Source organism: Colius striatus, chromosome 1 (assembly GCF_028858725.1).
Source record: "Colius striatus isolate bColStr4 chromosome 1, bColStr4.1.hap1, whole genome shotgun sequence".
Classification (NCBI taxonomy): domain Eukaryota; kingdom Metazoa; phylum Chordata; class Aves; order Coliiformes; family Coliidae; genus Colius; species Colius striatus.
In genome coordinates, this window is record NC_084759.1 from 126,084,734 (window position 1) to 126,100,316 (window position 15,583).

At 40.4% G+C, this 15,583-nt stretch overlaps 1 protein-coding gene across 2 annotated transcripts in view; it reads left to right on the forward strand.

Annotated features, from left to right (window-relative positions):
* PARVB (parvin beta) overlaps positions 1–13,090 on the forward strand; it is a 62,215-nt gene extending 49,125 nt beyond the window's left edge. For both annotated transcript variants that reach the window (XM_062006827.1, XM_062006837.1), the window contains exons 10-13: positions 1,146–1,214; positions 3,475–3,576; positions 4,993–5,065; positions 9,444–13,090. In XM_062006827.1, the coding sequence (XP_061862811.1) occupies positions 1,146–1,214; positions 3,475–3,576; positions 4,993–5,065; positions 9,444–9,520 (321 nt within the window). In that variant the 3' untranslated portion in view covers positions 9,521–13,090. The remainder of the gene's footprint in view (positions 1–1,145; positions 1,215–3,474; positions 3,577–4,992; positions 5,066–9,443) is intronic.
* The last annotated feature ends 2,493 nt before the right edge of the window (positions 13,091–15,583 follow it).

Here is a 15,583-nt window from a genome sequence, read left to right on the forward strand (position 1 = left end):
GCTTTTATGAAAGAGTTGCTTTTGACCCAGGGCTCTTCTACTTAACACTAATTCATCTTGTCCTCTAGTCTATCCTCCAAGGCAGAGCATCATCGTATAGCATACCTATCCATCCAGACATACTCTTGATGTGGCCCTTTGTGCTAGGTAGAGTGGAGGGGTAAAGTAGTGGTTGATCTCTGGCATCTGCAGACACTCCATACTGTTCCATCAGCTAGTTCCAACATGACTGTTAAGCAAAGATCCACGTTGTAAGTTGTCCCTTCAAGTGAAACAGAGGATGTGTGCATTTAAAATAATGCTCCGAAGTCTCTGGAAGATTTTACGAAATCATAGAACCATAGAGTTGTTTGGGCCGGAAGATCATTGAGTCCAGCCCTCGTCCTAACTCTATCAGCCACTGGACCATTTCCCTAAGTACAGCATCCAACTGTCTCTTAAGCACTTCCATTTTATTATCTTTCCAGTCTGAAATGTCTTCTAGATAACAGAGAATTAACTCTATCCACATAATAAAAGTGTTAACACCCAACTCTGCGTCCTTTTTGGAAATGTTGTAAGCAGGCTGACAGATCCCCATACTTCAATACATAAGCACGTAACTAGCTTATAGTAGCAGGATCTTGAATGTCTGCTTCCTGTGAAAATAGAAATACCAGGCTTGGGTTACATCCTGACTGTAATTTGCTAATTAGGATACACATATCACTCCAGAAACAGAAGTGTGTGCAGAGAAGTGTACAGCTGGCATCTTCTCTTGGGAGTCTTAACTCAGTGTTGCTGATGCCTTGCTCCCAGGCAGTGGATATTCTCCAAGAACCTGAAGAGATTAGTGTGGACAGTAAATGCACCTACTGCTTGCTTCATTTTCACAAAGAAGCTGCAGCTTTTGCCCATGACACTAAAGTGTGCTTTACGTGCTAGGAAAAAATAGCTAATAAGCTGTATGTAATAGCACCATCTGGTGACTTCTGGCATATGCTGCAACAAAAAAGACTATGACTGAGTTGTTTTTAAGCAACAGCAAATAGTACACATGCATATTTATTAAGCTTTAAAAGTGTCTTAAAAGATTATGTTAACCCTTTCACATAGGCACTGACTGCAATGTCTAACATCACCGGTTCTGGTGTTTTCTTTTACAGTCTCTTATCACCTTTGTGAACAAACACCTGAATAAATTGAATTTGGAAGTGACGGAGTTAGAAACCCAGGTAAGAGAAGATGTCTTTTTTGTTTATAATATAACTGCATAAACTACCAGTCTAGGCCCTTGCTCCCTAAAACCTTGTTATGGAACTGTTTGTCTTTGAGCATGTTAATGTATGGGAATAAGCCTCTGTCTTTTCAGTAGCACTGACATTCACTGATGCTTAGTGCCTTTTCTCATGTTTATACATACTTCATATTGCTATTGGTTTGTATTATAAGGTGAAATTATTGGATATTTAATAGGGTTGTATTAATGACTGTAGCATATGACTGGGTTTCAGGGCAACTTGTCTCTCGGATCAAAGTAGAGCGCTGCAAGGCAGTTGCTATAGTTATGGGTGGATGGTGGGTTGTGTCTTTTCCAGCTGTGAGGATTCATGATGAACTGGTATAAGCTCTTAATAGCTGGCTGCCTGGGGCTCTCAGAAGGAGTGTACGACTGCAGTGTACAGTTCATCACAGAGATATCAGTGCTAGCTTTGATCACATTGAAGTGGGACTGGAAACAATTTTGCTGTTGCAGCAAAGGTCTTTGTATCCTACTCTTTTCCTTGCTATCTTGTGAGCACATGCACTACGCTTGCTTCTCAGCAGTGTGCATTAAGGACTCAGAGCTCCTGCACTGCAGTGGCTTGACCACCAGTGGTATCCAGATTGGTTTGTTTAAAGCTTGCAGAGGTCAACCTGCTTAGAGCTATTTACTATCAACCAACACTCACTGCTCTGAGGAGTTCTCTAGTGCAGAACTGGGTACCGATTATGCTTGGGAACCTTAAGTAAGTGACAATTTCAGTGTCAGTGAGGTAGTTCTCACTTTACAGATAAAATTAAACAATTTTCAAGCATAGGGTTAGTGAAGTAGAAGCATATATTCTTCCCGGAATTCACTGAACTGTGGAGAGATGGTTATCTTATTGTTCCCTGCAAAAAAAACCCCAAACACAGCATCTAGAGAATTATGCCCAGGAGTATGGGTAATATGTTTGAACTTGACTTAATTTAATACCCAGTCATTCACTGATATTTTATAGCTTGGCTGAAATAAATAGGTGACTGGATCTGACCTGTGACAGAAATTGTTGTTTAATGCCTTGGAGGTATCCAGCAATTTATTTTTTTTAAAGGTTAGAGAATGCCACACACACTATATCAGGATTGCATGTAAGAAGTCTGTTAGAAATGGGTAACATTATCCTCCTTAGCCAGTAAGTAGTTATCCTGTCTGGTAGGAATACTGAATAGTATTGCTGAAAGTATTTAGTATATTATATAGTATTTACTGAAACTGTAAACAACCAATTTTTTACTTGGAAAAAAAAATCTTTTGTGAGGTTAAACTTGCTACCTGGGACAGGGGAGACTTAATTTCAAGTTCTGATTAAGAGCAGAGATTTGAATATCCAAGACACAAGACACATGTAGTTGAAATGACCAAGTACTGTAGTAGTAGGACTGGGAGTATACAATGTGTTGGGGTTTCTTTTGAACATTGAAAAAGCTTTGTTAAATACTGTAGTGAAGTTGGCAAGATTCCTCAGGCGAATAAAATGAATGTGAGGAAAGGCAAGAACAGACATATGTACTCTAACCTCACCCCAAAGTATTCGGTAGCCTAGTAAATAGGTAACTGGATGGAGATAAAGAAGATCTTGTTTTCAGTCCCTCCCTGTTCAGATCAAATACTCTGCACTACTAAAGGCTACAAATTGTATATAACTCCCAGATGAATTGCTTTTAATTTCTTCTGCTTAGAGCTATTTACCTTATGTAAGTAAATCAAACAGTTATTGGCACATGATCTTGCATGGGTTAATGATATAGCAATAGCTGATGGGCTTCTGTGTTTTGTTCAGGAAATGATAATAGGGGAGATAACGCTACCAGATGTGGGGAGAAAGCCTTGAATCCTGTGGCTTTTTTTCTTTTCTTTAGAGAACTGACAAGGAAGCAGCCATAGCAACAGGCTCTTAAGACTGATTTAACTTGCTCAGCTGCACTGGTGATTGCAAGGGTATAGGTGATTCCAGGGAACAGATGAAACAAAGCTCTAAATACTTCTTACACTTGCTGTCAATTCTTTGCTATGCCTGAAAAGAGCAGTCTGTGACTCCTGAACCATCTTGTGCTTCTGTGCTAGCAAACAACAGTGGCAGAAATAAAAGTTCATAATTTGGGCCAAGCATTCTTCATTCTACTTGTTTATGAATGTTTGTTTGGAAGCAGTTGCTTTCACCTAGAAATGTCATCAGTATTTCTGTTTAGTTTGCAGATGGTGTTTACTTGGTTTTACTCATGGGGCTCCTTGAAGACTATTTTGTTCCACTTCACAACTTCTACTTAACACCTGAAAATTTTGATCAAAAGGTGGGTAGAAACTCGAAGATATATTCTTTTTGCTTTGTTACCACATTATATTTTCCAGTCATTATGTCCTTTCTCATTGTGCCTGGTAAATCAGAACCTGGTATATTCTTCTCTTCGGGAGCTGTAGCAGGTGGGTTTTGAATGTCTCCAGGGAAGGAGACTCCACAACCCATCTGGGCAGCCTGTGCCAGTACTCCCTCACCCTCACAGTGAAGGAGTTTTTCCTTATATGTCTTTGGAAGCTCTTATGTTCTAGCTTGAAGTAATGGTAGGATTTTGTGTGGAGACTACCTTGAGGAAACAGGATTTGCAGATCAAAGAATGGAGAGGTAGACTCTTGTTTTTTGGGAAAGGAAAAAAGATTTTCATTTTGAAAATGACTGGGTTTGTCACAATGAATGAAGAGGAACTGGAGAAGGTAAAAGGAGATTAATAAAATTCTGAACAATAAGTGCCATTGTAGAGGAGCTTTGTATGTGTAACTCCCTGATTTTCAAGATGAGTAGCTTTAATTAAATCTCTCCCCCTTGCTACATGTCTCTAGAACTGTCCTTTGCAGTATTATGCATAAAATTCATAATCCAAATTACCTTGCTTGAATTTCAGAAAGCATGGATGAGAAAGTTGCCCTGAAGGTCTCTTTAAACCATAATGTCCTCTCCTCAAAGGAGAGATTAAAAGAAGACACACACTTTCTTGCATTTTTCCTTTTTGTCTGCTCATGTACAGTCCTTAGTGGCTGGTTCAGGAAGCTCTTTCTGTACAGTTATGCCTAGCTTGTTTTTCAAGTTCACTGCACAACCTGTCTAGGAACTGCCACCACCAAGGGGTTTTTGAAGCATTTGCTTCATTAGAGAAACTTAATTTGACTTTTATCTCTGTTTTCAAGTGAAGGAAGCCAAAGCACCAAGAGACTAAGAGATTAGCACAAGATCATACAACAAGCAGCCTATCTCCTTGACAATGTGATGTTGATGTTGCTTGATGTCTAGCTGATGATAATGCAGAGAAGACTAATGTTTGCAAATAACTCCATTTAGTGTCCTTTTTTCTTCATTCCTACACATCCATATGTATTTTCTCATCTCTATCCTGTTATGTCACTTCTGTTAACGTTCCTTGTTGCCTGGATGGTGAGTCATTTCGTGCTTTGTGGTCAGAAACATTCATCTAGGAGTACAGGCAAGAAGAACTTGACAAAGTAGAACAGTGTTGCAATTGCTACTGGGAGCTGTCTGGCCTCTGCCATGGAGACTGAGGCTGGGGCTTAGTGGAGTTTCCTGGTTCATCTGGTACCCTGTCACAATGTTTAATATTGATTTGAATAGGATTATCATTTTCTATGTAAAATGTATTTAATTGGAGGGTTTTAATGCCTATTTAACTTTGAGATTCTAAACACTTTACCTCTTTCAGGTCCATAATGTTTCCTTTGCTTTTGAGCTCATGCAGGATGGAGGATTGAAGAAACCGAAAGCTCGCCCTGAAGGTACAACATGCCACATGGTTTTAAACTGTACATAAAGTTTTCCATAGGTTTCATTGTCTGTGTCTGAGGATTATCCTTACCTGTGTTTCTTGTCTGGAATAGATTCACTGAGGTGTCCAAGTCTAGCTTTAGTTAATGATCCAGGAGCTGTTCAGTGCTATATTATAAATTTGGCTGATATTCTTGGTAACAGTCTAAGCTGGAAGATTTTTATGCTCTAAATCTCATAATTCTTACAGTTAGCACCAGTTTGGACTCTTGTGATAACCTTTCAGTAGTTTATGTGGGCTTGGGAGTCGGAACTGAAAAGTGTAAAAACTGAATTTTTCCTATGAAGTCTCCAAACCTTGAAATGAATGAATGATGATTTCTGCATTGTTGCTTGCACTCAGGGGAAAAAAAAAGAGGAATGAAAACTTTATTACTGCTACGTGAGCAATTTTTATTCCCTGTGTTACAAACCACTTATGTGTTAGAGGCTTCTGCAGGACAAAGGAAACTGAGGAGCCCCCAAGAAATGTTCAATCTGACTTCAAATGAGACAAAGCGGTAATAGTAAGTTAACAAATAGTGGAGCTGATTATAGTGGGGAAAAAAGGCAAAGGGCAATATTAAATGCATATGTATCCTGTCAGTGTTGTTCTTTTAAATTTGGAGATGAAAAGTACTCCTGAAGAGTTGAATGAAACAAGACAGTAACTTGGGAAAGTGAAGGAATGTGTTGAGTGTTGGAGCTGAGTCAGTGGGTGTATAAGGAGAACAAGGAAACTGGAGAAATATGAATACACAATCAGAATTGGCAGTTTTTTTTTGAGTGGAAAAGTTAAAGACGATTGCAGTAGGAGACCAGGTAAGTTAGATAAGCTTGTTTTGAGAAAGGAAAAATCTTAAAAAACTAGAAGACTTCTCTAGTTGAAAATTTGTAATTTTGTTACAGAGGAGATTACCTTCTCATAAGGCTATCTAATATCCTTACATTATCATGAGTGGTAGAACATTACAGCAGATCTTTTGTTTGCTTCAGACAAGGTGTATAGATTCAGTAAGCAGCAGAACATGTTTAAGTGCTTTACTGGTGGAAAATTTCATTATTATAGAAGCTAGAAATTCAAATTAGGTCACAGAACATTCCTTTTCACTTTTTGCTGCTGCAAGGTGCACAGTCTCTTGTGTGTATTCCTTCTTCTGTGTATGTACCCATTCCTGGTAGCAGTAGTTCGTAGCTGTTGTAGTGAGTGTGCTCACGGGGTGTCTGCACAGCTGGAATTCCCTGTAAAAATGACTGTTGCTCTTAAAAAGCTGCTCCTGTGGCAGGACAGTGACAACTTGAGCTTTGCTTGTCACTGTAGTTTCATCGAATCCCCTGTAGTATCTTGACGGTCAGTACAGTCACGTAATACATATTACTTTGAACAAGATTTAATTTTGTCATTGGCTCTGATACTCTTCAAAGACTTTTCTATGTAGTACACTCTTTTAATACCATACTGATCTAGGGCTTGTCCCTAAATAGACTGGAAAATCTGTTAGGTGAATCCATGTCCTTCAGCGTGAATTGAGTAGTAAATGCTTCTTGAATTAGTTGTAGGATTTTCATGTAAAATGGTGTATAGAGCAGAACATCACAATTTTTATTTCTATAGCCCATGCTTTCTGCAGTACTTGCAAGTAAGAGTTCTTGTTTAATATTTTAGTATATCTTTGTACAGGTGATAAACAAAAATAGGAGCAAATAGGACAACGCCTCTTGTCTGTTTTTCCACCCCAATTCTGTAGATTGAGCCAGCAACAGAACTTGATGCTGAGTTATTGCAGCAAAAGTATGTGGATTAGCCTCTCTCAGAGTTGTTATGGAGCATGAAAGTTTTACATTAATGGGATATTTGAAACAACTTGGATGATTTATGTCCACTTCTGGTTAACATTTTATTAGTTGTTGGTACTTTTATGACTCTGCATGCTTCATCTTAAAATAAGAAATGGGAGGCTGAGAATATGCATATTCCTGGGAATACCTGTTAGACACTGATCAATAAGGAACGCTGTAATCACCCACACAGGGGAGATGCATCTCACAAAGGCAACGCAAAGTCTGAAAGTTAGGAAATGTCAAATTAGAATTATAGTATAACTTGTGCAACAGTGAAGATGATTAAACAATTTTCAAGGGATGGAGGTGGAATTTCTACCACTAGGAAGATTTTAAAAGAGTTAAAAAAAGAAAACCATGCAATGTTAAACTTATATTTTAATTCAGGCACAGATTGGTTCATAAGCTTAATACAGGATTTCCAAGGTAAAGTTGTACCATGTGTTGTACATGAGATCAGACTTTGTGACCACGATAGTTTCTTCTGACCTTAAATTTACATATTACATTGCCAAATAAAAGTTCATTCCTTTTGTCAGTGATGGGGCCTCCCATACCTCTCATTCCTCAGGGTAATCACCTGAGTGATCCGTAGCAGATTCCTCCTCAAATTGCTGGTGCAGATTAATAGGAGTCGGTCTTCAGTGTATCCCTGAGGGCAGATGGACCTGCCCAGGCTGTGCTTTGGGTCTGGCCCCCCTTCTGCCTTGTGCTTATGCTCTTTCTGGTGCCTTAAACTCTTGCTCTGGCACTTGACTGCCACTCACTCCCAGCTACTCTCTCCTTAGGACATGCCCTGTGCTTCTAGCTTCCAGTGCATATATCTTCTCTACCCTCCAGATTTCTTTTCTGTTTGCATAGGCAATTCCTGACTCTGAACTGAAATCAGACAGAGTCAGGAACTGAACCCTGCAAGACTTGATTACTCTGCTTCATGCCACGTCAGCTGAGGTGGAGATTACAGTGGCTCGGGGAGAAGACCCATCCTGCTTTCAGTGGGAAGATGGAAGTGGGTGGCATGGGGAAAAGAAAGCCATTTGGGAGAAATGGGGCAAATATAAACTACAAATCTCTGACCACTACAGAGCTGACTGTTTGGGCCATTTTTGGGGGGCATTCTCAAAGTGCCAGTACTATTTTGTTAAATTGTTTGGCAAACCAAAGTGACCACCAGCATCAGTGGGTCAAATCTGATGGTAGTTTTCTCTTGTCCAGATGTTTGACATGATTTTCCAGCTTTAGAAATGCATGGCTATTGCAAAATCTTGTTTCCTATGACTAAATTTACCTTTAAAATCCATCTCTGAGGGAACTGGATCTTGGAACAGGAGAACCAATGTTAATTCTGGCTGTTACCTTACTGAGAATGCTATGGTAGAAATCAACTTTCTATGATACCTGGAAAAGTTAGAAATATGTTGCATATTTTATTTATTCAGGTAAGACATCTCTCTTTTTCAGGGGGTATTATTTCACAGCAGTTAGTATCTTTCCTTTCTTTGGGACAGGAGAAGATTCTTTTGCAAGTGCAAAATACAAAGTAAAAAATGAAATATGTGAAATAATGCAGCAAAAGGGGTAGAAAGAAAAGTTTGAGAGGTTACTGAAAATACCAGATGAAGTGAGCGAGTTTTAGTGTTACCCAGTGTGAGATGGGAGGGAAGGATGGAGAGATCCTGGCAATGGTTCTTCAAAACAGACATTAGGTATTTCCCCCAGACCTCACGTTAATTATACTTAGTCTTTTAACTGTTTGCTGTTGTCCTGGTTCTTTGAATGATTATCTTTGAATAAATTATCTATTCTTCCATAATTCTCCTTCCATATATATTGTTTACTGTGTATTTTTTACTTCCTCCTCCTTCTTTCTTGTGTGTTATATCCAACCTTTCTTTCCACCTCTTCAGTCTTCTATGTGCTGTGCTTCGCTGCATAGTCTCTAGATTACATCTGTGTTATTTCCTGGCATTTTATTATAGTCATAGGTTGGGAGGTTCTATCAGAAAAGGTTTTTGTTGAGAACTGTTCCAGACCTGTTCCCTGACCTAGTGAGGTAAGAAGGAATATTAGATAACAGAAAGCTTTGAGTCTGCTAAGAGAATTCAGGCTTTGTTTATTTATGGACTATATAATTGCAGAACTGTGGATATGTGAGGTTCAGTATGTCAAATGATGTGTGTGGCTACTTGTCTGCTACTTGTCTGCTGCTTCTGTGGCCTTTATCCCAGATCTCAGATGGAAGTAGACCTTCTTTGTAACCAGTTTTAGATGAGGAAGGGATTATCTCTCTTCCATTTCCCAGAGAAGTTAGCTGTGACTGTATTACTGTGAAGGTGTTTTGAGGTGCATCATATGAGAAATTTAAAAAGCTTGACTTGGGGAGATCAGAACTTTGTGGGTTTTTTGTTGCTGATCCCACTGGTTTGGAGCTGTTGGAACTTTTGTTCCTTTGAGAACAATCAAGGGAGAACAAAAAGCAAATTAAGGATTTTTCCTTTTCTTCCACAGATGTTGTCAACTTGGATCTGAAGTCTACCCTCAGGGTTCTGTACAACCTATTCACAAAGTACAAGAATGTTGAATGATCCTGGAAGCTGCTGAGGTCTTCATCCTTCCAACTTCCTTAGGCAGCAGTTACAATAAACGCACCCTCTGTACACTCCCATTGTGCCTTTATGCTATACTTCATGTATTCTTTCTACAGTTGATACGGTCTCTCTGTAGCTGTCTGTATGACAATCCCACTAAATGTAATGCACATGTATTCTCTAGGTCACTTGAAAATGTGTAGATAATTCACAGTTTTACCAGAAAATACTCTCGGGTCTGTTGTTTGTTATGATCAACAGATGTTCTTTTGATAAAGGAAATGTACCACTAACTACTTTAATAAGCAGGGAAAATGTGAGACCTTCTTCATGGCTGGAAACTCTTTGATTCTATGATAGCCTTTCTTTTGCACACTCCTTGGTTGCAACAGGCATTTGATGATTTTCCAGGCTTAAGTGTTAGCAATAGAAAATCAGCATTGAAACTTATTTAGAAGATGAGCCTTTTTCTGTTAAGTAAGGTCTTGTATGTTCTGTAGGTGGGGCTAAGGGGATTCACAGGCAATATCTGAAAATAATGGCATATAAGCTTCAGTTTTTTTGTTAACCTCATGCCACTCAGTGTTACTTCCATTCAGTGTTTACACATAACTCTTGTAATGGAGTCACCAGCTAGTCTTTTGATGTCTGTTTTTTATTTAATCTCATTTCTATGAGAAATTTGATTGCTAGAGCCACTGATAAGTCATCTGTTAAGCATGCGGCTTCAGTTGGGTCAGTCAAGAGCTGGTCAAGTAGGCACAAGCTGGATTAATGCGTTTTGCCTCTGGTCCTTTCTGAAACAAACACTGGGAATAATGAGCTTGGCAGTTTGAAGTCTGACTATTTCATGTAGCTGAGTTAAAGGGTCAGATTCATTCCTGTTGGAGTTATTAACAGCCTTACATTTCTAGGGATCAGATTTTTATCTGTTTTCTTTCCAAAAGTGTAAAATTGAATTCTTATAGAAATAAGAGCTTGCCTGCAGTTACAGATTGCGCTGGGCTATGCAAGACATATACATAGTGCAAGCCAACAGTTAGCACTCAAATGTGAGGCTGTTCAGTCATCAGTTACACTTCAAACTAATTTAATTGAGTTGCCCTGTGCCATCCCAAGAAACATTCCGCTGAGCTTTGACCTAGTCATGTAGTCTTTCAAGCTGTTATGGATTTTAGTGGGATCTGTTTGAAAAAAACAAAGATTGCTTGATTTATCTAATCAGCTCTAGTTACCTCATTGTACTTAACAGATTTCATCTGTAGAGCCGTTCCTGGCTGGCGATGTGCTAGGTGCAGCACTGTGTACAAGGAGGCTGTGCTGCAACATGAACCATCTATATGAGTAGTATTTTGAGGACAGCTGTGCAAAGGAAATGAGATTGTAATTTCCAGAGTAAATGGTTTGTGGCATATGCATCTAATAGCACTCCTTTCCTCTCGAGTGCATAGAGGAGAGATTTGACTACTGCCTTTATGTATCACAGCAGTGACTTTTTGTTTATAGGCAGCCATGGCTTTGTGTGAAACATTAGGGTAGGCGGAGTGCCCCAAAGAGGAAGCAGGTAGTATTGCTCTGCTGTGTGGGGTCACTTGAGTCCTGTTCTAAGTAGACAACTTTTTTCTCCAAAGCAGGATTTCTCATACTAAATATTATTTACCTTTCTGAGTTCAAGAGGAAACATGCTATTTCAATGGTATAATTTTACAATTGGGATTTTCTCTTTCCCTCCATAAACACTTTTTAATTGCAAAGGAAGAGAAATGGACCTCTGCTTCCTTGTTTCATATTTTTGAGTTCTGAGTTCTAGTATTTGAATTATCTGGGTCACCTCCCCTCATACCTATAAAACAGAGGTTCAAGGAAGTTGCCTTTTCTTTCCAAGAAAAAGTCAGATCTCATCTACTCTATAAGGTTCTGTGCGGAATTGTTGCCTTCCTGTGCTTTAGAAGGCATATGACCTCTCGTTTATACAGAGGCTAGAACAATTGGACTTGAATTTCAGATGGGACCCCTAGACTCTACCACGATGCTAGCAGTTATTACAGAGGAGACTTACAGAGACACTAAGGCCTGGTGGATCGGCTCTCCTGGCAAGTTAATGAAATTGGTCTAGCTTTTGTGTGGTGAAATAGGGGTATCATGAGGCTGGAAGGTGATTGAACTGGAAGGTCTCTCAAACTTTTAGTTCAATACAATGTTATTTGTGGGAAACAAGTCTGTTAGAGAGCTGTCATTCCACCTGCCTCCCTTCAGGTGATGTGAAAGTGCCGGTGCCGTTTATATTCTTTGAGTTACTAGGAAGGACCTCCAGAGAATCTGTTTTTTTAAATTGCAGGCAATATTAATATCAAAAGCTAACAAAATTACAAAGGAGATTGATAAGAGCAGTTTGGCTTTGGGAGAGGGAATGGCTGTTTCTGAGATGAGATTAAACAGCTGACATCTTCATTGCATATGAGCAGATGTGAGCATACCATAAAATTTTAAAAGAGTCTTTGTTTGGTTCAATTGTGTGTTTGTGGTCACTAGTCAGAAACTTGAATCCCTTCTCTACAACCTGAGGCATGGGTCTCTTTTAGCATTCCTTACATTAATTTCCCTGTCAGTCAAGACTGCAGGCTTGATGCCATGAACAGATTGGGGTGCGTTTCATACACCATTTTATTAGGCTTTTAAGTCTGTTGGTAACTGTTACAGAGGTAAAGTACAGTTTTCATTCCTTGTCTCCTTGCTGTCTAGCCAGTTCATTCTTCCTGTAAACACTGTATTTATCATTAACTGGGGTGGAAGCAGGGTGGATTTAACTGAGCCAGAGCTTCATCCTAGTCAATCCAGTTTCTAGGAAGAGTAATGCAGCTTGAGCTTCACTGAGCACTTGCTTTTGTCAGGCCTTTCTGGTACATATGCATGATACTTCTTTTCCTCTCAAAAATGTAAGTCAATTGTAACTATGTTATCCATGGACTCTTTATGTTACTGGAGTTTTAGATATGGTCCCTGGGTGCCAGTTGGGTGGATGTGAGTCTTGAGTTCATCTGGAATGCTGAATGATCTGCAGCATTAAAACTTCCACATTTGTGAGAACTTAATGAATGTCTATCTTTTCCAGTCCATACAAATTGCCTTTTAGGTGCATCTGCTTGACATACTCAGTTCCAGTGAGCTGTGTTACCACAGAAGAAGCCTAGATACTCCTCAGGTGCATCCTGTTTTTCTAGATGAGAAACTAACAGTGACAGATTTTTTAAAATCAGTTTACAGTTTATAGGATTTCTTACCCCTTTTCCCCACCTCCCAGTGCTTTCAGTATTAATGTATTTTTAAGTATCTTTTCTAATGTTTTTTAACAGTGTTTACTCTGGATTTCTAACTACTAAAAACCAGCCTTGCAGATAAAATTCTGACTTGTCATGTGCTGGAGACATCCAGCTTTGTGACAAGAGTTGTGTACTGTAAGCAAGTTACAATGCAATGCTATGTTTGCTAAAAATCACAGCAGGAGTGTAATGCATGGTTTGTGACAGTTGTACTATTTATTCAAATAAATAAATAATGATCACTTGATTTTCTACGTCTTTTTTTTCGTTTTTTTGCTAAGTGAATAAGTCTCTGGGAAGAACTTTTGGCTTCAGCTGTCTTCTTCGTCAGGGGTCCTAGATATGTGATGACAAATGCAGACTTCAGTGACCTCAGGGTTCTGATTCTGCTATAGATGGTGAAATTGTATGGGCAGACACAAGTGAACTCTTCTATAGGTTTCATTAACCTTTTTTTGTTTATTTGTTTTTGTTTTTTAAATATTGCTCGGCTTCTGGACCTGATCAAGTTGTTGACCTTTTTCCTTTCTGTCCTGGTTTAGACCCATCTGGGAACAAAGGACTAGGATCGGCCACAGGTACTGAGGGCCTTTGGAATCTCCTAAGGACAGGGAGGCCTCACTCCTCACTTATTGGTCCTGGGCAAAACAGACAAGACTACTCAGCTTGGTGAAGAAAATTTAACTCAGTTTAATCCACCACCATCAAAGCACAACCAACAGAAATATCCAGCCAAAACCAACGTATAGTAAGGTGAATGATGAAGAGTGCAACCAGCCCTTTAAGATCACCTTCTCCCCAACCTCTTCCCTGTTCCCAGGCTCAGGCACCTGATCCTGGTGTCTTTATCTCCTCCCTCCCTGAACAGCACAGGGGGGCAGGGAATGGGGGTTTCAAGCAGTCCTTTCTCCATGGTTCCGGCCTCTTGTCTCTCCTTAAGTCAGATGGACTCCTCACCAGTCCTCCCTGCTCCAGAGCAGGGACCCTCATAGGCCGGGCAGCCCTGCACGGGCCGCTCCGACATGCATTCATCCTGAGGATTACAGCTCCACTCTGTTTCCTCTGGGTCAGAGTCCAAATCACTTGTACCCTCTGGCACAGGGTCCTGTCAGAGCTGCTGGCAATTATTAACCCCACCATTGGCTTCCATGGGTTGCAGGGGTACAGCTGCACTCTCACCACAGGCTGCAGGAAATTCTCTGATCTGCTATTCCTCTCCCCTTCCTCCTTCTCTGACTGCATGGTCGCCTCCATCTGGTCCCACCCTTCCACCTCCTCCTATCCACTACAGATTTCCCTTCTTAAATAGTGATGGCAGAGGTGCTGGATTGGCCTGATCAGGCTGAAGGGTGGTCCAAGACTTGGAGCTGGGGCGGGGGAAAGTTTTGAAAACTGTCTACAGATGCAGCCCCCTTCCCCTGATACGAAGCACAGGCGGAACCAGACAAACCCATCACACCTTCACAAGAGAAAAGTAACTGAATTACACTCCCTGACACTGTTAAAAGACTTAGGGCCAAGTTCTTCTGCAGCAGTGTTGGAGGGAGGCCTGGCATGGCAAAGCCAGGCCTGTGTGTGTCTACAGAGCGCTTGGGAAGCTAGAAGGCCAAATAAGGCTAGAGTGACATTGAAAATGTCTGTGTGCTTCCCTTTGCACTGGTGTGGAGAGAACATAGAGTGGCTCTCCAGTAAAGCAAGGCTGTGTAGAGAGGCATGAAGCTGCACTATCAGAACTTGTTAATGGTGGGAGTGTCGTTGATTCCTTGAATTGTGGTTTGGTGACTATTTTTATGTGAGGGTCAGGTGTGTGTTTTTGGGGGCGTGTGTGTGTGTGAGTGTGAAGTGTGCTTTGGTAACATAACAGAAAAACTTGGAGGAGTTGAGGGGAGCAGGGGGAGATGGACATGAAATCAAACACAAGTCTGATACAGAATTTACTGGTGCTGTTCTGCAGAAGCTGGGTACTTCATGCACTGGTGGTAGCATTGATTTTTGGAGGAGGAAAGATGCTGGTCCATCATGTGTGTTTCAGACTTGCTCTTTTAACACTAGTGCTGTGAACAAGGCTTTCAAGAAAAGTCCTTTGAGTTGCCAGTTGAAGTGGGGAGAGACCTAGTAATTACAGTTGGATTTCCCAACATTTACTCCTTCCTGCTCCCTCTACCTGCTGATATGAAACTGGATTTGTCTAATGTTCCCAATAGCATCTCCAACTATACCTTCCTTTTGTTTTTCACTTACTGTATTTGTAGGCTGCTGCATGCACTTCTGCATAGGTGAGAAGGTGCTCTGGGTCTTTGCTAATTTGATCTATTGTTGTGCTTCTTACCTGTTTAGAAAATGCAGTTAAGTATACCCTTCGATTAAGGATTTTGAGTTAAGTTCTCGGTTACTAAGAACTTATGGCAGCTGGAAACCCACATTCTTAGCCCACTTAGCTCATGCTGAACTATCCATTCTAGTCTAAACACAGGAATCGGTCCCTTAACAGTGTTAAATCAGACCAACTTAATTAGCATGGCTGTCTACTGTCTCATTCGGGGATTTCATGGAGGACTGCAGAATTGCTTTTGCTTTCCAGAAGATTTAACAAATGTAACTAGTACCTGAAGGAAATGTCCAGGGAAAGTGGCTGCTCTGTGGAGCTTTCCCTCTTCAATAGATGATGGAAAAGTAAGGAAGTCAACAGCAGCGCCTAATGGAGATAACTCTTGTCTCAGATGAATGTTTTGGGTCCTGG